The sequence below is a fragment of the Toxorhynchites rutilus genome, chromosome 1 (assembly GCF_029784135.1).
Source record: "Toxorhynchites rutilus septentrionalis strain SRP chromosome 1, ASM2978413v1, whole genome shotgun sequence".
In the NCBI taxonomy this organism is placed as follows: domain Eukaryota; kingdom Metazoa; phylum Arthropoda; class Insecta; order Diptera; family Culicidae; genus Toxorhynchites; species Toxorhynchites rutilus.
Genome location: NC_073744.1, coordinates 185,058,582 through 185,080,420, shown reverse-complemented (window position 1 = coordinate 185,080,420; position 21,839 = coordinate 185,058,582). Strand labels below are relative to the sequence as shown.

Genomic DNA, 21,839 nt, shown 5'->3' with positions numbered 1-21,839 from the left:
TTAATCCACGATTGAAAGTAAAATATTGTTCATTTGTCGTATTTACATCACAGGTCAGTATTTATTCCAATTAAAAATGAATTCAAGCTCCCTCACATCGATTACATCACCATTACTAATACATCGTATACTTTCAATAATTCAATAATTCAGTCTTCATTGTTGACGCAATGTTGCTCAGTACCGGTCGCAAAAGATCGCTAAAGTAAGTCTCTGCCAGTGTCGTAGTACACTCTGTCCAACTTCTATAAGACCAGGTGATGATATTGCTGCTTTGCGTTATTGTAAACAAACAATGCTTCAATATATATTCTAATGTGTAGGTATTGGTGTCTACCATACACTGTATGATTTTCATGTGTGTGTGTGTGTGTGTAAGCGCTGAGCGTAAACGAATATTTTCGTTTTTTCAACTGTCAAGTTTCTATAAGACCAGTTACATTTTCCGTTGTTTTGATCAATTAAATCTAGCAAATGCCGAAGGGAAAAGTCCTCACGGAGAGAGAAGAAAGACAAATCGATGCATTTCACCAAGAAAATGTTGGTATCAGAGAAATTTCTTGTCGGATTGGACGATCCCATCAAGTAGTGCTCAATTATTTGGCGAATCCTCAAGGATACGGTAAGAAGGAGAGAGCTCCACGTAAATCGAAGCTCTCTGAACAGAATAATCGGGAAATAGCTAGAACAGGTTCGAATACCTTAAAATCATATGTGCAAATAAAGCAATATTTCAACTACTCAACTGTTCGGGTAACAATTCGTCAAATTTAGGTAAAAAATCCTTACATAAAGAGGGCTTCAAAAGGTTCAAACTCTTCATCTTACACCATCTCACATCGGAAGACGTCTGAGTTTTGCCAAAGCTCACATGAACCGACAGTGGGACATGGTATGTTGTGACAAAGAATTTTTCAATACATTTTGCTATATACCATAACGAAAAGTTCTTCAATGTATAGGTTATCTTCACTGACGAAAAAAAGTTCAATCTGGATGGTCCTCATGGTTTCAATGAATACTGGCGTGATTTACGGAAGAAGGAACAGTATTTCTCAACCAGGAATTTTGGTGGAGACTCGTGCATGGTTTGGGCGGGATTCTGTGTAACCGTGAAGCTCAAGATAGCTTTCACGTCATTCAAAGACTACACATATGTTCTGGAATACTCTCTACTACCGTTTTTGCGTGGATATCGTCACAAAAAATCACATTAGAGCAAATAATGCAACTATTCATACCAGCAAGTAAACTAAGTAAAGGATTATGAACCAAAACCTCTGGCCGGCTCGCTCTCCAGACTCGAATCCTGTTGAAAATCTTAGGGGGGATCCTTGTACGCAGAATTTACACTGAGAGAAAACGATTGAAGAGCTCAAGGTCGCAATTTTGAAAAAAAATTAAAAATATCGAGAAATCCGTTCAGCAGAATTTGGTAAATAGTATTCCAACACGAATTTTCAAGGTTATTAGTCGAAATGGTAAGGTTACCAATTATTGACATGTAAATCAGCCGATCGTTTGAAGTTTTCATTGATAATACTTATGAATTTTGAAGTGGTCTTATAGAAACTAGACAGCTGAAATTATCATATTAAGGTACAATAAATAAACAAACAACTCTTCTGAACGAAATTGACGTTCAATATACTTTATTCTAAGCATTTAACAATGTATGAATGTATCTTGTTGAAATTCTAACTTTTTGTGTTGCAACGAAATAGAATCAGGCTGGTCTCATAGAAGTCCTAGCTGGACACATTGGTCAGTATGATTTATCTTACCGCACCGAGAACACTCCCGCTGCAATTATTCCAAACTTTCATTAGAGTTCGGCTCTAGCGTTCAAAATACGTTTCTTTTGAAAGCGTCGTGTTGTTTCGGTGAGAAATATGTATCGAGTTCGGAGATAGCTACTTACAATGCTATTGGAATTTCAGGTTATGTACTCAATTTGAGCAGTCATTTTTGTTCTTCCAAATGAGATTGATTGTTTATATTATGTTTTACTACACCTTCTCCTCGTCACCAAATATGATTTTCGATGTAATATAAATAAATACTACGGTGTTGCCCAGAAAAAAATCACTAATTTATTGCACGCTTTTAATTCACGTTTTTCCCTTCGCTTCCAATCTCAACTGTCAAACCTATCTTCGGTCAAGGCATTACTTAGGTTTATATATCTTTGGTCCCTACTCTGGTACTACAATAAGCATCGTGTCATACCCTTGTTTTAACGTAAGACTACGTCTTTCATTTTGATACTGGGGTATAAGTTCAAAATTTCGAAAACAAGAGCGTTACACCAGACCAACAAAATTTTGTGCGTTAATACCTCCTAAAAATCTGGACGAAATGATATGATAAACACTTCATTCAAAATTTATTACTTATTGATCCGAAAAATTATTTCAATTTTAAAGCTACTGAACAAAAAAGCTCTTTATCAATCTCATTCTAAATGCAGTCATTCTCGAGATATAAAAAAAAAAAGTCACAGGAGGGTTGTGTCCAAGACACGACCGCATAGTTGACGTAGGATTCCGTTAGTCTATCTGCCTTGGGAGGAAGAAAAAATCGTTTCATATTTCAAGTCATTTTAACAGAATAGCTACCATATACAATTTTACACTTACATTTGTGCTAAAAGTTTCACAATACATGATCGGTCATTCATATTAAATTTCAAAGGCAACCAACATAAAAGTTCCAAATTTAAATTTTATTTATATTCTATCAAGCATAAGTTCTATTCAGTCCATTGAAACATCACTCTTCAATCAACCCATCGAAAGATTCTTATTGGAACGAAAAAACACTTATTCATCGCTCCCAACTTATTCGCCAGCATGTATGCAATCAGCAATGCCCACGCTAGTTACAATGAACACTATCCATTTGTGCGCGTCGTTAGTTAAACTATCGACCACGAGGGTATTAACATGCTGATTTCCCCCTTGGATTTGAAATCTCTGTTATGGAATACATGTCGGTGGGAAAAAACCTCCCCCTACTTTCATGTGTTTACAATGTCGATTTCCCCCAGGCAGCTTGGTTTTTATATCTCTGTTAGGGAACACATTTCGGTAGGAGCAAAAGTTCCCCCTACTTTCATGTGTTTGCAATGTCGATTTCCCCCAGGCAGCATGGTTTTGATGTCTCTGTTAGGAACCCGCCGTTTTCCGTTAGGATAGGGGCTGAGATTTTTCAATTGTTCGATAGTTAGTTTCATGATATATATTATTTTATTCAATGTACAAAATTGTTATGGAGTGCCGGAATTGATTGACGCCAAAATCTCATCAATCCATCGAGAATTGACTGAGCAATAAGAATTTGAAATTGGACAATTTTTACGGTGCGCTCGATTTTTGATTTTCAATTTGTACCCCAATATGTTCCCGTAAGACGTAATCCTACGTCAATATTTCTAATTTATTGTCTTTTTTAAAGTAAGAAGGGTCTTTTGATATGTTTGTCGTGTTATACCGCCATGTTCAGTATAACTTTATGGGCTGTTCACATATTTTTCCGAATTTAAAGAAAATATGATTTTGAGAAAAATGAATTATAATTTTCAGAATATTTTTTTCAGTGTGTATTTTTTTAATTTGTATAATATTTTTAATAAAACTACAATTTCCTACATTTCATTTTTGACCATTCTCACAACGTTTCACTGTAATCTGAGATGGTATTGTCAACTCCTAATACTAGTTGGCATAAAATTCGTCATGCTCAGCTTTGAAATCGATGAATAGATGGTGCGTAGGGACTCTGTACTCACAGCATTTCTGAATGATCTGCCGCAAGGTGAAGATTTGGTCAATAGTAGGCCGACCTTCGATGAAGCCGGCTCGATAACTTCCCATGAATTCGTTAGTGGCGATAGACGAGGGAAGATAATTTGGGAAATCACATTGTAAGCGGTATTCAAGACGGTGATCACACGAAAATTTGAACAGTCTAGTCTTTCGCCCTTCTTGTAGATAGGGCAAATAACCCCACCTTTCCACACCTCCGGTAGCTGTCTTGTTTTCCAAATTTTGTCAGTCAAAACCAAAATCAAGTAGCCAACATCGTAAAAAATAGGTCCTCGGACTGTACGCCATACAGGTGTTCATCGAAGTGCTGTCTTCATCTTTGTTGCACGTCTCATGAGATGTTCGGTGCGGATGTTCTGGTTCTTCATGCTTCTCCTTTTCCTGGAGACACTTCTTTTTCTGGAAGAGACGAGATTGCTGTCTCCGCTTCCGTTTATATTGCTCCACGTTCCGACGAGTACATACCACATGTTTTAGATGCACATCTTCGTTCTCGCCGTGTTGATATTCATTGTGAAAAACTGGCTGCAAAATCATTCAAAATATATTGCCCATCCGAGTGATCATTTCCCTATCATTCTTCTCGTCTTTTGAAGATAACCACGAATTAAGTAATATTTTAATGAATGCCGAATCTGTTGACCAGTCAGACCATATGGTATTGGATAGAACAAAAAACAAATAAGAGTCGGATGGAGCACTATGTGTGGAATGTGGAAAATGAGGAAGGACTTCCCATTTGGGAGTTTCCAAGCAAGTTAATACGGTTTCGACAATGTGAAGCCGTCAAACAGATCAAATATTTCGTTGTCAGCCCCGTTTTTGCACCGTGTTTTGCGCCGTATTTCTATACCTGTTTTGAACCGCGCTTCAATCTGGTTTGCTTTCTCTGTTGAGTTATTTTTCTTCACACAAGCATATACGGTTGGTATGGAGGCGCGCTGTTGTTTTAATACATTGCATAGAACGAGCGAAAACAAAGCGGGCGCTAGAATTTGATGTGTGTGTATAAAATGAGGCGCGCATCACAAAAGTGAGAAGCTGTGTTTAATATGTTCAATAGCGCTATGTTCATTCGACGCCCTCGTGTTTATGAATCTTCTACACTTCGTACCGAGAGAGAATATATATGTGTTTGTTATGAACGCGCGCTGATGAAAATTAGCATGAGAACACACTGGACGGTTCTACCACGCGGTTTTGGAATAACAGGCTGCCGCGGGGGCTCGATAAGGGTATGTGAATGAGATAGAACCAGTGCCGAAAATATTCCCGATCACGAAATTTAAATACGGTGAATTTCAGCCTACCTTGTATTGATAATCTACTGCTCAAGCGAGAGTCGATAAATATGAAGCAACACTATTAATGAACACGAATGGGATGAACATCAACATCAACATGCCATGAGGTTCATTTACCTTTTGCATCTTCATTACCGTCATGATATTCGAAACGTCGAACTTGAACATCACTGCGTGTTAGTGAGAATCAAAGCCTAAAATTCAACTTCAACCAATTGAGAGTTAAATCGATTAATAATAAGGAAAGGCATGACATTTTTGTTTTCGGTGACTTCGGCATTGAAACGTATAAGTATAACTCTTTGACTTTGACTTCGACGGAAACAACATACACCACCAATCATATGCACAATGGTCACCCTAAATAATAGACGAACGGAAAATGAACCTATTTTGTTTTGATTTCCGGTTCAATGATACTCAACAACATACCGCCGCACAACGCTCAACGGAACCCATAATGTTGCCTTTTCCGGATCCCTGGTCCTTTCCTTTTTTCTTTTGAAACACGTTCTTAACAAAAACTCACTGCAAGCGATGAAGTTTAATTTGGCTTTCGCGATAATCATCTGAAATGACCAGTAAGGAAAGTCCCTGAATGCAGGCTTTTTGTAATTCATCCGTGATGTTTTCGTTTAATGTACCAGGCAAAGTTCACGCGTCTCGACTCTTGTGTTATACTCATTATGACAGATATGATATTGAGTATCAACAGAAGAGAACTCATCCGACATTGGGAAAAAGTTAATTCCTCCATTCGTGAATAAATTTTGGTAATTTGTGGCACTGGATAAAAACACACAGACGGCTGTGTACGGCTCCAAAGCCGCTGTTGTACGGCTTCTCATTCGTTGCGGTGGCTCAATGGAGATGATGCGCCGCAACAGTTTTGTGAGAGTTTTACTGTTTATGCGCTTTCGAAAGGTGCACAGAAGCAAGGCAATAAGAAATGTACTATCGGGTGAGCCAATACGTGAAAACCACTCTGCGGTCATGCAGCTACGGATTCTCGAATACCATCCAAATTGTCTTGAAATGCAATATTTCTGACGTTTGTGATCAACTTCTCTATCCCTCTGGCTCAGGTCAACATTCCGTTTTTCTCTATTCTGTTTCTAATCAACTTACTGTCCAAACAGTTGCACCTTGTACTCGTCTTGCATCCGTCTATGAAAATATAATAATGGCAGCTAGTGAAGCCGTCGAAAGCCGCTAAATGTGTTTTACATCAAGCTCTTCTTCGCCTAACGGACGGAGGCCAGGTCTGGCCAAAACACTACATCTTCGTCTGGATGATATTTTTGGATGAAGGAAGATGCGCTTCACGTCAGAATTCACCTCCTTGGTGGGGAACGTAAAGAAGCTAGTTCCCTGCCAGTCGTTTCCATCAAGCGTTAAGTAAAAAAAATCTTTGTTCATTACTTTCAGCCTTTACTTCTGGGTTACAGCGTGCTGTTCCGACACGGTCAGTCTTGATATACGTTTCCGCATAATGATGTCCACCTTCGCTAGGTATTTTTTCACCATCTAGCCCGTTACTCCGATGGAGCCACCTTACCCTCTGTCTTCTGCTTTAGCCTCAGATGTAGTTTACGATCGCGTAGCACCGTCGGACGACTGGAACCAGGCTTCTGTTCAATGCTCTCATTTTTCTCCAGAAGTGGATGATATTATAGATAACGGAACGGACGTGGAGATGGAGCTTTCAGTACGAACACACCATAGAACGCAGTTGTTTTACCGTCTTCGCCATAACTTCCGCAGTTCAAATGATGTTGCTGTCAAATTTTGTTTGAACACTCGTGGGTTACTATACTTAACGATGCACAATTAGTCTCATCGCAAGCTGTTAAGGTTAGGGGGCCTCCGTAGCCACATTGGTTGCGCGTTCGCTTAGTAAGCGATCGATCGTGAGTTCGAAACTCAGGGCCCTCATTGACCATCTTTGTGTTGTTACAGAATAACTACGTCCACGCAACAATCATCAGCGATGAATATCGATCCACGGTCGAAATATGATCGATTCATCCATACAACTGCTCTGCTCTGCAAGACACATCGAGCTGCTGTTCTATAAATAACTCAACAATGATCAATCAACTGTCTCCGCTGTCCGGTCTAACTGGATAATGGAAGAACAGATAGAAAACTCTTACGCCTAAATGGCTGCTACTGTGTAAATGTGTACTATATGGAATGGTATAGAAGGGAATACTCTAACGCCGAAAAATGGCAACAGTGTAATGTGCTAATTATAGATATGATAAATATGTGACATGTACACGATTAAAATTCGGCTCTGTTACAGCTAAAATGCCAATGAGCCTAAAATAATAAAAGGGACAAAAAAAAGCTGTTAAGGTTAACGCATGAAAAATTGGTAAAATATGTCCATTTTTTAATGCGAGCGTTAGGAGCGCAATAAAATAAACAGTGCGTAAAAATATTTTATGACTCGAGCTTTTTGTAGTTTTCGCTTGGTGGCTAGAACATCCCGCGTTTGGCATCTGCCCGTTACGAAGATCTCGAATTGACTATGGCATGGCTCCAGTGGGAGAAGAACCGATATATTCTTGTATAATTTTTCGACCAAACGCTCAATAGTTGTCTTATTCGTGTTAGGACAAGTGCTTATGAAACTTGATTGGGCGAATAGCGCGGTGAGCATATTGAGCTAAGACTGTTTGAAAAGATAGAACCGTGGTCGATGAGCAATGTATCAATGATCCATAGGTCATTGTTTATCGCATCCAGCTCATCGACATACATGAAACAATGATCTCTGAGTTTTTGAAAAAGGTATTGGAATTTTCATCTACGATGCTGAACCCAATTGACCCGTTTATGTGTCAAAAATATGCGTTCACGATATTTCACCAAAAAGGTTGGTTGAATTACATCGGATCGTAGATGATCTATGATTCGCTGGATTTCTTGACGTATGGATGGATAAAAAATGACAAAGATGACTGGTGCCTGGGTAGAGTACTGATAATACAAAGACATGAGACTTGCCTGAGTGTTCAGTTCGAGCAAATTTTTGAAGTTATCAATCACCAATGGGTTCATGATCTTACGACGGATGACAAATCAACAATATAGCTCTGAGAACCAGATTGAAAACAGAGGCACTGCAGGTCTCACACTGTGGCCACAATTTCGTACTCACGCTCCTTTTGGAACAAAATCCTACCTGAAGTCCCGCACTCAGAATCAACAACAGCAGGCTGCACCCCATGGCGGTGGTGAACCCGAGATCGAAATCCTGATGGTACTGGCGTTCCTTTTCCTTCTCGCGGAACTGCAGCGTGATGCGCTTTACGTGCACCGACTTCTCCCGGTCGACGCTGCGCGCCTCGATCGCCTGCGATAGGAACTTGTTGACCCGGTTCGAGGGCTGGTGGTACACGCTGGAGTGACGCTTCTTGAACGGTCGCTTGAACTTGTCCGTCACCTTGTTCTGCGTGAAAACAAGGGGAAAATATTAGGTGATAGCAAATTGAAGCCGGTATGAATGTTATCTGGTCATTTGGCAGGCACTCCTAATGGTTGCAGTTATGTGAAACACTAAACCGAGCAGCAGCAGCGGAGATAAGGTGCATTTGTGGATATCAAGGCATAAAAGTGTGCATTCACAATGATGGAAAAAAACGAGCAAATCGAATTTCGAAGAAAAAGCCTTTAGCCGTGCGTTTTATTGACTGGCGGAGGGGAGTGCAAGCTGTGAAATGTGTTTTTGTGGGAGCGCATTCATGAGGTGCATACCGGGGTCGGACACTGATACCCATCATTACTTGTAACATTCTCGAATAAGCTTAATTGCAGCAAACAATTCTACACATAAATCATCCATCAACATCACAATCGAAACCAATAAAATGTGGTGCGCCCAACAGTTGTCCCATTTGCTGTTCCCCCATTAATTTTGTACCCATTCAATCTCTGCGGTAAATTAATTGTTTTATGATTATTTTGAGGGGCTTGTTGCGCGTGTGTGTGTACGATGTATTTTATTTGAGCTGCCGCACCATTTCTGGCTTTTAATGGCATCGTTCTGGCTCGCCAGCCAGCCAGAGTTAATTTTTGTTCCTCGATTTACAACGCAAAAAGAAAATATGTTATTGGTCGGGGGACACATGCTTAATTTGTTTTTCTGTCGTCGTTTCAACATAAATTGACACGTGGATTGCAAAACAATGGGTAACCAAGTCCAAGTCAGACAATAAAATGGGGCTACCAAGTCTTGTGAATATCGAATCGAAACAAACGTCGTCTTCTTCAATGACCTCAATGTTTCTAGAACAAATTTGTCTTCTCAACGCAGTATTACTTGCTTTTTTTTAACCCTTTCATGGCGGTACAATATGCACATGTCGAAAGCTGTGTTGCGCCAGACCAGTGACTGGTGAGTAAAGCAGTATCCGGAATTTTGATACCGTTTATATAATTTAAAAAAAAAGCTTATATCCATTCATTGCTCATTTTTGGAAGTTGTGCACAATGGGAAGATTTATGAGAGCCTAAATACATACAGTGACGGAAAAAAGTAATTTGACCATGACTTATTGAAACCGATCCAACGGTCAGGGCTTTTTGAAATAAATCTCAAATCGTGTGTTCTTTCTTCAAGACAAATTAGTGTTTTATCGTGCTCAAAAAAAAAAACATTTCAATTGAATTGTTATTGAAGTATTTGAGAAAAAACTGCCCTTCCACCATTTTTGGAATACGAGGAATACGGGGCACAATGAAAAGAAAAAGAAAAAGCCTTTTAATTACAACTGTGTTAACTGTGTATACTTGATCACCATTTTCGGTGGTAGGATAAAACAAGTTGTTTTCTACTATTTTTAAAAAGTGGATTGTCAAAATAACATGATAAAATAACTTACAGCTCTAGAAACATTGGAAACCCATATCATATGATATCGGTTTGTGTTATTGTTGTCAGTTCGTTCTCAAATAAAAAAAATTGATGGATCATACGAATATTGTCTACAAACAAAATTCGACCTCCATTTGATAATATATCCGCAAATTTGGCCCTGCAAGAAACTCAGCCGGACCGCGCTGGGCGACGAAAGTGTTTAAATAGTTTTATTCCTGTTATATTCAATATGATTTATAAAACTGTCAAAAAAATTTCAGGTATTAATTCATTTTCGAGATGCTTCGAAAATCAAATTGATTCAAATTAAATGATTTAAAATAAAAAACGCGTCACAAACTGAAAATAATCAAGAATATGAACAAACATTCAACATTTTCGTAGTTGGGTAAGTCTTTTCCATAGATTTACTTATTCCTTATCCACTATTAGGACCACCCTAGTGTACACAAATTGAACCACTCTAGTGCAACACCAAGTATCAGATATCTGTAATGTATCATATTAAAATATTACCAGTATGAACGCAATTGTGACCAATTTCAGTCGCCATTTCATGGAAATTTTATGTCTTTTTATTGTAATTAACCCATTACTGCCCAGGTGTACAAGAACTTGATCCAAATGGCATGAAACTTTCTAGTCCATCTAGGTTTGTCCCGAAACGGAGTGGAAACGCAATATTTTGTTTTGGAATTCTTTGGAAGTTGAGATATCTGACGTATGAAATTTTATACGCTGAGCCGATACGGTATCAAAAATGGAAATCATTTGAATATCGAACAAAACGGTTTTATTTAATGAAATTCAACTTCAACAACCATTTTCATGGTTTATTAGCTCTTTCGTGTACTGACGTTCTACGCATAATTGTCCCACGGTTTATAGGGATTGCATAGAACATAGTACTGTTATGCGTAGAACAGCAACGGCAGTGTATCGGATTTAGTGTCACTGAGTATGGTACCGGAAAAAGCACTCCGAAGGGTGCAAACCCACATCACACTTCAAGTAAATATACGTCGTACATCGGTTGCAATACGCACACCTTCGTTGGGTACCAGTTGGATTCGTATTAATGAAATGAAATCCGCTTCTTGCTGCTGTCCAAGGAGCATTCGTGTGATTGGCCTCGTTCAGTGTTGCTCTCGACATTCACTTGTTTGCCAGAATCGGAAGGGCCGTCCTCCGAGTCACTATCTCCAGCATCCACATCGCTGTCTCCACAGCTTGGGACACGATGACAAAGTCAATATCATTTGTTGACACTAGATTTTCGAAAGCGTCTCCGTCCAAATCAATCAGATATTTGTACAGCTCCTCCGGATTATCGTAGTTGCACAGCGTATGAAATTTCATACGCTCAAAAGTAAACATTTTTTTTTTGCGGTTTCATAATTTTCTTCGGATTTTTTGCTAGATATCATTTTTTACACTCGCCTAGTAGTGTTGTGTCACAGATTTGAGCAATTTAGAATCCTTTAAGAGGTAAAACTTTGATAAATTTATGTTTACTTTTGCGACTCCATTAAACTCGAACTTTGCAAGCTTCAATACACAACAAAACAAAAAAAATGACAGATAAAATGACACTGACACAAAAAACACTCTTAAATTATCATGTGGTATCATTTACAATGCGCTTAACACTTTTACAATGCGCTTAACACTTTATCAAAAACGGGCATTTTTGCGTATTAAATTTCATACGCTGGGCACTAATGGGTTAATTAAGGTCACCTTAGTGAAACATAATTGAAGCACCCCAATAGAGGGTTGCGTACTAAAAAAGACTTATAATGTATTGAAATTGCATCATCTTTGGAAAAAGATGAGTGCATTTTCAGAACTTTTCGGTCAATGCACGGTACAAAAAATATTATACTTTTTCACCGCCTGCTTTTTTATTTACCTGAACCCAATGATTTTATTGTATTCGTGGATTCACATGGAAAGGGCGATGGATTTTTTATTTATTTTTTTTTCAAATATATGTATTTCATTTTCAGTCAGACGACTGTTCGTCTTAATTAGAAGTAATTTTCCATGAGCAAGGCAATAGTAACAAAAAATATATATTTGTATCGCGCAATGTCTCTGACAAAATCTTAATTACACAAAAATATGTACGAACACGAGAAAACAGTAATGCAAGTACAAGTACAGTACTATTTTTTTTATTGAAATTTAATCTGAAAAAAAAATGAAAAAAAAAGCCAAATTAAAAAAAAATCTTTGGATTATTTTTTTTTTTACGATTTATCGTGATACACACTTTGGTGATGTACTTTGAGTAATCTTCTCATATTTTTATTTACAAGTTATTGTAGATAGCGTGAAACGATTGTATTCTATTAGTCAGATCATTTCATTTGATATCAATATTGAGGGCATTGCAAAAAATGCATTGTCGACGAATTTATGTTGTTCATAGTGTAGTGTATTCCCCAAGTAAAGCCATTCAGCCATTTTGTAGCGGCGGCCAAATTGATTTTTTTTAAATCATGGAATACGCAGTTTTATAATGACAGTAGAGTTAAGGGTATGTTCCAACTTTCAGATCAATCAGTCAACAGGAACGGGGTCAATCTTCTATTAATGTTGGACAACCCTACAAACACTCATAACATAACATACATAGAAACAGGGCAAGCTGAATGGCACCATTAAAAAGTAATTGTTTATTTGGGAACTGCGGTCATCTTGGAATTGGATTTTTCATGATCTACTGTGTTCTACCAGTCAAGCCCTTTCATTTGATACCCATATTGATGAGGTTATGAAAAAAATATATATGGCGCCATCTTGTGGTGGTGGCCATTTTGGGTTTACATTTTTCATAAATAACTGTGTTCTACTCGGGGCTCTGGCAACCCTATCCCATCCAATGCAAATTGAGCGTAGGCAGCATAAAACAGGGCTCGCGCTTAGGGGGCTCACGTATTGTTTAATGTTTGGAGTCATATATGTTAATATTTGATTACGTTGGATAGTTTTTTTTTGGCAAGCGATGTTTGGATTGGATACCCATCCGGAAGCTTTCTTGACGATTTGCAATTCAAATCACAGCCCAAGAATCGCGCAGAGCACTTCATTTTGAGTTTTAGGTTATGATTTCTATGCTCATGATTTTCTATGCTGGCTACTGAAAGACGGCCATCTTAGCAATCCCTTGGTTCTACTAGTCAAGCCCTTTCATTTGATACCCATATAGATGAGGTTCTGAGAAAATATGAAATCCGCTATTTTGTAGTGGCCGCCATATTGGATTTGCATTTTTCAAAAATAACTGTATTCTACTAGTCAAGCCCTTTCATTCGATACCCATATTAGCTATTCAATATGGAATTATTATACAAATTATTCAAAATTTCCGAAAATCAAAAATAAAATACTCCGGATAATCGAATCCCGGATAATAGAGTCTTTGGATAATCAAGTCCGACCTGTATAACTATTGGCTATAAATGCCGTATTGATAGTCACCTTATGTTTGAAGAATTTAATGACTTTTGAGTGACCCTGTACTTCAGTACCGCTGTCACATGTCAAAATATAAATAAAAAAATAAATTGCTCTCTCTCTAGCCATTAGGCCGTAGTTCTGTGCGCATGGTATCTAAGGAATTTCTCGTGAAATTTAGTTTATTCAATCTGATATATTGGACAAATCATCAGTTTGGACGACTGTTCACATATTCTAGGAGAGGTGAACACATATTTTTGTTTAATCTCATCGATTAATTAGCATAGAAATTACTTTGATGTTTGAGGGCGAAGTGGTCATAGGTGCATAACGATGTTCTGTTTACTAAAGCTGATATACCTCATCACATTCTGCTCTTGAAGAAGATCCTTTTGTGGCTTGGACCCTGGATAAATATGCCACTCCAACTAAACCAGGCCTCATTGTGCGGAACTTTATGTGTTTCTTATTACGTTTTTGTATGCATGAGAAAATTTTAATTGAGATTCTAGGTGAATAGGCCAAACTTATTTCATACATGTACCTACTATATCAAATATGATTTGAACAAATTTGGACGGAAAAAACGCATAAATATATCCCATTAAGCTTAATATGTGCGAGTGACCACTTTGCCCCCACTAAGTGACTACTTTACTTGCAAGCAAAAAAAAAACTTCTATTTTTTACCTTTTTTTCTAATGATGAAAAGTGTACTATTTTGGATTTTTATAGTAAAAGCCGTTTGCTATCTTGAACAACAATGAGTTGAAATATAATAATCCTTAGGGTGATTACTATGCCCCCACTTCCCCTTCCTTAAAATACGTACGAACACATTTAAATAAAAATCAGAGTTACCTGGATCGTAAACTTTGAAAAAAGTAAAAAAAAAATTCAAATGCAGAAAAAAAGACTTTTTTCACGTTAAATTATTCGCAGTTAATTAAAAATAGAACAATACTGGGCCTTCAGTAAAAAAAATTACATTAGGAAATGAACACAAAAATTTTCGATGTAATTTTATTGGCGTAGTGATACACCATGCATTTTTTTTTTCTAAATGTTTATCTTAAAGATATTGAGAGTGGCGTAAGAACTGAAAAAAAATTTTTTTTTTTCAAAACTTTTTAGTGCACTAAAAGTTCTGGTGGAAAAATATTTTCTAATTTGCTTTCCTCGGGAATAAAACAAATTACCCAAATTTCCTATTTGGTACCCTATAAAATATGTTCTATACTGCTTGAGTTTAGGGGCACAAGTAGCATCATCTTTCAAAAATCTACGCTGATGGTATATTGAATTTTTTATCAGGATTGTTTTTAGAATAATAAAATTAGAGTTCGAAACACTTGGATTTCGAGTTTGTCGTCTTTGAGTTTTTGATTTGATAGCTGCCGTTACGTTTTCAAATAAACGTTAGATTCAACGTTCGATGAATCCTGAAATACACGACAACCCAAGTTATATACGCGTTTTTAAGATACCGTATCAAGTTCCCCTCTAATATTCTAATATAGGCCGCATGTTGAAGTCAAAACTGCGCGCGTTTAGTCACGAAATCGTCGGAAATAGTCGATCTGATTTTTCGGAGAGGAGTTATCTCGATGGCCTTTTCAGATTGCCCTTTGGTATTCTCCCTCATCGCGTTTCGAAATTAGAATGATACTACGCGTGATCAAACACGAATTATATTGTCCGTTTCATCGTAAGGGTGGGTATCATCCGCCTTCCCAAGATTATCGCCGATGAACCACGCTATAGAGCCGATCCATCTGGTCGCGAAGGTAATTTTAAGTATTTCATGACTATTCATTTGATGATCACGTTTTCCCATGTACTCTATCTGATCAATCGAATCAATTAGTGCCACAATGTGGCACAAAAAATGTGATCTTATTATCCGATTCTCAATTGCACAATCTAGCAGTTTTGTTATGATCGAACAGACTTCCCATCAGCGCTGACTACAGGTATCTTTTGCCTTTTACAGTGTTTATTACTTAACAATGCAATCAAGGCGCATTAGTTAGTAACGAAATCTCAACTATGCCCTAACGAAAAAAAAAAACGACGTAAGTAATAATACGTTGAGGAGGCGAAGTTTATTAGATACGTTAGTGTCTTCGAAGAACGAGAAGAAACATCTCAAATCCAACGATGTCTAGAGTGTGGAAACGTATTAAGGTTTGAAGACTGTCGTCGTTGTGTACAGCAGTCATCGTGGACAAGTGTATAACAAGGCTACATAAGTAGCAGAACATCATTATAGGAGGTAAAGACGCCCGTAAGCATCCACGGGTCGCTCTCTCCCCCATATACTCCTCCTGAAGCTATTAAGCCCATGTAACAACACTCAACATCCATCCGGATAACATCCATTTAAACATTCGTGCGAATGCGGGATGATTCAGCAGCGAAATGAAATGACAAAAAAAATGTCTTGTGGTAAGCAGCAACATCAGTAGCGAAAACAAAAAGCACACACACCCACACACAACAGCGGCGTTGACATTCATTCCCAAGTGCGCGCGAGTGCGATGATGGATGCATTACAAGGTGCAAACAAACAAACAAAATATGTGAGCGGGGGTGAGACAAGCGCCATCAAGGATTCATCATTACCGACGAAGAAGCGTGGGTTAGCGGAGATTCTCCATGGCGAAAAGTTTCAGCAGAAAAAAAAATACACAGGAAAATCCACTAAACAAAAGGTCGGAACAAACCAACACAAAAGAAAGGAAATACTTTTCTCATGATAGTAATAATTGAAAAACAGACAAATCATAATATACACGCCGCCATCAGCGGGAAACTTCAAGAGTGTACACACGCAAGGAGAGCGAGGAGAATGAAAGCGAGAGTGAGCGTCAACACAAATAAATAAACAAACAAACAGACAAAAGGAAAAAAAAAGGAAAATGGAAAGCAGAAAGTACAAAGTACGGTATAACTTCTCACTTTTAGCGTGGCGGAATCCGTATCGTACTGAGAGGAATCGCTCAAACAGGAGGCGCCACCCCCAGCCGGACCGCATCTGCCGCCACCGCCACCGCCGCGGCCGTCGCCCATCAGACCGGCGTTCTCTCCTGCCCCGGCTTGATACGGGCCAGCGTGCAGGACACCCTGCAGAAAGTGCACCTGGATGTTTGGGAGGGGGAGGGGGCAAACGAGGATTGTATTTTTTTGTTTTTGTTGATGTTTTCATTTCGATTCATTCTCAAGGAGTGTATAGTTTTGATGTTTTTGAGTGAAAAAGAAAAAAAACTTGCTTTGCTAGAGTAGTGAATTCGTGGGTTTTCTACTTTTTGCTTCTATGGCTGCTTGGCTAGCCAATTGGACTTCCTCAATTATGTTCTTTAAAGTGAAATGCCGAATGCTGATTTTCATTTTTTCATTTAATGATCGATATCTCAACAGCAAATGGTCGTGCTGAGACGATTCAAAAGCCTGAAAGGAAATTTGCTTCGATATTCTTTCGAACCATATATATTACCTTTTATCGAGAACTGTTTCACCCCTTAAGTTACAATATCCAGAATAATGGTGGTCTGGAAAATTGATTTATTCGCCGAATGTTTTTTTTTGAAAAGGTTTTAACATCTGAACCATATAACTTGAATCTTTATACAGCAAGTTTAAGGTATTTTACATGAACTTTCAAAGGAAAATAGGAAACTATAAAACTAGCTGTTGAATTTTATTGACGCTTTATACTTTTCACATGACAACATGACATTTTTTTTCACCTGTTTTTTTTCCTAAATTTTTTAATTTGCTTCTAATTTTCTATTTTTTTTCCTTTACCGATTTATTAAATTCATATTGTTTTTCAATTATTCGATTTTCTTTCGAGTTTCCAAAATTTTCCAAATTTTATTTCGATGTTTTTAATTCTCTGAATTCAGAATTTGAAATTTCCACTAGTTTTAATTTTCAACATTTATGAATTTTCTGAATTATTATTTTTTATTTTTTTAATTCGCTGATTTTTTTTTGAATTGTTGATTTAATTTTCAAATTTACAATTGTTAATTGACATTCTATGTTTGCTTGATTTTTTTATCTTAAAATTTGACGATTTTTTTAATTCTCGGATTTTTCATTTTTTTTAATGTCCTAATTTTCTATTGTTTTCCGATTTCTGATATTTTGGAAATGTTAAAAAAAATTACTTTTTCTTAATTCTCTGATTTTTTCAAATTTTCTGAAGTTTTAGGATTTGTAAAATTTGTTTTGTTAATTATGAATTTTCTTAGTTTAAATTTTTCAGTTTTATTTTTTTTTTATGTTAAATATACCAGAATCATGTTTTCTTATCCATCACAGATTTTCAAAATACAGGGAAACTTCGATATAACGTACCCTCGATATAACGTACAATTTACCTCGATATAACGTACAAATTTCCAAAGTGTAAAGGAAAAAAAATCAACATTTTTTTCTGATAGAACAATTAATTATCTGTATTTTGATGCTAAAACAAGTTTTGTACCTTCAATCAATCACGAAATACAGCTGATTTTGTGATTCCGGATTCTAAATGAATAAAGCTTTAATCAACAGTACGAAGGGAAACATCATAAGAAAGGCTGGCTTCGTTTTCTGATTGAAGTTATTCATTAACTTTACTAAAACAGCAACACAATAATGTATTATAGACTACGTTTGTGAGTACTTTATTATGCTTCGATATAACGTACAATTCGATACAACGTACAATTTTGAAAGTGAAATGAAATGTGAAATGTTATATCGAAGTTTACCTGTAATATGTTTTGAATTTTTGAATTTTTTTTAACTTTTTATATTTCTGATTTTTCAGAATCCCAATTTTTTACTCTCCAAATTTTTTGAATTTTTGTTTTTCTGAATTTCTGAAATTGAAGAAATTTAAATTTTTTTATTTTTAAATTTTCAGCATTTTCATTTTTATTTCAAATGTTTCTGTATATAAAACTTTCTGATTTTTTAAATTTAAATTTTTTTGCCTCTTTATATTTGTTTGAATGTTTTGTAATTTCTAGATTTCTTTTTTCATTTTCGTTTTTTTTCACTTCTATTTTTCATAAACCCAAATTTTCTCGATTTTTTTATGTTCTAAACGTTTTGAATTTTCTGAAGATCCGAAATTTATGGACTTTAAGTTTGTTTTTCAATTTGAAAAAAAAAAAAAAATTTTTGTATAATTTGAACATTTTGAATTCTCAATGTTCAGATTATTAAGATTTTTTGGACCAGCATTTTCCTCAGTTCTAAATTTTCAAAATTTTAAATTTTTCGGAGTTTGCGATTTTCTACAATTTTGAAAAGTTTTTTTTTTATTTTCTGAACTTTCGATTTTCTTTCTACAAATTTGAAATCTATGAATTAACTGAATTTCAGGATTTTACATTTTTGAATTCCATAATGTTTTGAACTCTTAAAATTTTCAATTTCCTCAAAGTTTCAATTTGTGGAAAATGCAATTTTGTGAATTATTAATTTTCCTAATTTTGAATTCTTTCCTGAATATTTCAATTTTTTGAACATAGGGTTTCTGAGTTTCAAATTTTTTGATTACTTTTGAATTTTCTGACATAGTTTTTTTTGTTTTATCAGTTTTTTTTATATTTAATTTTTGAATATTCAAAATTTTATTGTTTTTTTTAATTTTTTTCTTCTTGTGAGGTTTTTTTCTATTCTTAAAATTTTTCTATAGTTGTCTGAATGTTTAATCATTTCCAGTTTTTTTGATTTGCTGAATTTTAGTCTTTGAAATTCTATAAATTTCCTAAATTTCTGGAACTATCCCAATTTGCATTTCTTTGAGGTTTTGATTTAAAAATTTTCGAATTTTCAATGTTTGGAATTTCATGAGTTCTAATTTTTTTGAATTTAGATATTTTATTCATATTACTTTGGATTTGAAATTTTATCAAATTTTCTGGATTTTCCAGACTTCTGAATTTTTGAAATTTAATCATTTTTAGAAAAATTCATGGGTTTCCATTTTACGATTTTTTTTCCTAAAATTCTCCGTTTTTTTTATTTCCTAAATTTTTTGATCTTTTATTGAATTCCTGGATTTTTCAAATTTCTTTTCTAAAGCATCTGACATTTAGAATGTACGAATTTACAATTTCTAAAACTTAATTTTATATGTTTAAAGTTTTAATAATTTTCTTAGTTTTCAATTTTAGGAATTTCATCGATTCTTAATTTCGTGAATTTTTATTTTTCTTCATTTCAGTACAATGATTTTTTTTTTAATTTTTGAATTTCCTGAATTTTGAAAATCTTCCCATTTTTAGAATTTTCTGAATTTCTTTGAGTTTCCAATTACCTGAATTTGAATATTTTTGTAATAGTTTTTTGATTTTTTTCAATTTTCTGAATTTTCTAAAGCATCTGACATTTAGAATGTACGAATTTTCAATTTTCAAAACTGATTTTTCTAAATTTACGTAATTTTCTTAATTCTTAAAATTTTTAATAATCTTAGTTTTAAGTTTTTTGTTTTTTATTTGTTTCATCATTTCCTGAATTATATATTTTTTTAATCCTATAAATTTTCTCAATTTCTAGAACTTTTAGAATTTGTATTTCTTTGAGGTTTTGATTGTCTCAGTTCTTTGATTTTTGAATTTTCAATTTTGAGAATTTCATGAATTCTGATTTTCTGAATTTTTATTTTTTTGTATTTACCTCAATTTTAAAACTTTAGATTTCGTAGATTCTGGATTTTCTACTTTTCAGAACTTTAGAATTTTCCAATTTCATGACCTTTTCCATTTTTTTTGAGTTCCTGATTTTCAATTTTCTGAATTTAGTTTTTTTCTATTCGCTGAATTTTAAGATTTCTGTCTCTTTTTCTGATTTTTTAATTCGCCTGACGTTTTGACGTTTTGAATTTTTGTTTTCCATAATTTTATGAACTTTATTAGGTTTAAATTTTGATAATTGTCAGTTTTTGATTTTCTGCTTTTTCAAATTTTCATTTATTTTCGAATATTCTGATTTTCTTCCGTTTTGAACCTGAACCTTCATTTGTTTTGAGTTTTCAATTTCTTGTTTTTGTCAATTCACTGAATTTTAATAATTTAATTATATTTTAGAAATTTTTAAAATTTCGAAATTTCTAAATATGTACTATACTATATGTTTTTTTAATTTTGAGTTTCTGGATTTTCCAATTTTCTGAATTTTTTATATCTTTAAGCTTTTAATTTCCTGAATATTTTGAATTTAACGTTTCTCTTTTATTTAAACTTTCTGGATTTTCAAAATCATATTATATTTCAATTTTTGAATTTTTTCAAGGTCTCAGTTATTTTAATTTTTAGATTTTGTAAAATTTTAATTTTTTTAAGGGTTTTTTTTTTTGAGTTTTCAAATAATATAAAAAAAATAATAAATAATTTTCTGAATTTTCAACTGTACGAATTTTGATTTTTTTTTAATTTCTAGAATTTTCATTTCTTCGAAACGCAAATTACGTTTATAAAAGAAAGACAAATCAGGACTATTGTTGAATGAAATCATGTTGCTCTCGACATGAAACTTGTAAGCAACACAATCGACACAACACAATTCAATTGCTGATACATTCGAACACTTGATCGATTTGGCTTCGACGGCAGATATAAAATGACCCGGAAGTCAATCCAAAAAGTAAGAATAGCAAAGAGAGAGAGAGAGTGTGTAAAAAATAGCAACAGACAGTTTGCTCTAATCATGCAAAATCCGTTTCATAACGTATTTACAATAATCACCAAGCCCAGCTAACGAACTCTACTAACATCAATCAGCCAGGAAACCGTTTCCATCGACCGAATATTCCTTTCTGTACAAAAATCATACATTTTAGTACAAATTCCTTGAAGAGCTATAATAACAAATCCATCGAACATAATTCAGGTTAATTTCCACGAACGGTTCTATTTTTTTTTTGGGTTTCGTTCTCTCTAATTGAAACAACATCGAAAGCATTTGAGCTTGCCAGCGGCCTAGAGCCGAATGATCGCTTGCATTTTTTGCGTCCAAAGTAGCACACTTTGCTGATGTGTCTAAAAAAGTCTATCAAACAACACGAAAAACATTACTTACCGGATCCTAGAATTTGTAGAAACAGATAACAGAATACATAAAAAGAAGAGAGAAACGTAGAAAAAGAAATATATGTACAATAAGCTGCTTTTGAAATTTCGACGTCTGAACTTAAAATATTTGTTCTGTTTTTTTCTTTTTGTAGGAGCCAATTTCCATTTTTTTCGCAAATAAAACAAAAATGCTGAAAGTTTCTCAGTTCCTGTGTTCGAGCGACATAAAATTTTGCAGCACCATTGAGCGCCAGTAGAGTACAAGAAAGGGAGC

At 35.2% G+C, this 21,839-nt stretch overlaps 1 protein-coding gene across 7 annotated transcripts in view; it reads right to left on the bottom strand.

Moving 5' to 3' along the window:
- LOC129763536 (Ca(2+)/calmodulin-responsive adenylate cyclase) overlaps positions 1–21,839 on the bottom strand; it is a 154,527-nt gene that overhangs the window by 14,737 nt on the left and 117,951 nt on the right. For 6 of the 7 annotated variants that reach the window (XM_055762701.1, XM_055762707.1, XM_055762704.1 and 3 more), the window contains 2 exons: positions 16,446–16,625; positions 8,325–8,591 (listed from right to left, as the gene is read on the bottom strand). In XM_055762701.1, coding sequence (XP_055618676.1) covers positions 8,325–8,591; positions 16,446–16,625 — 447 coding nt within the window. The remainder of the gene's footprint in view (positions 1–8,324; positions 8,592–16,445; positions 16,626–21,839) is intronic. The other variant, XM_055762708.1, reaches the window with a different exon arrangement.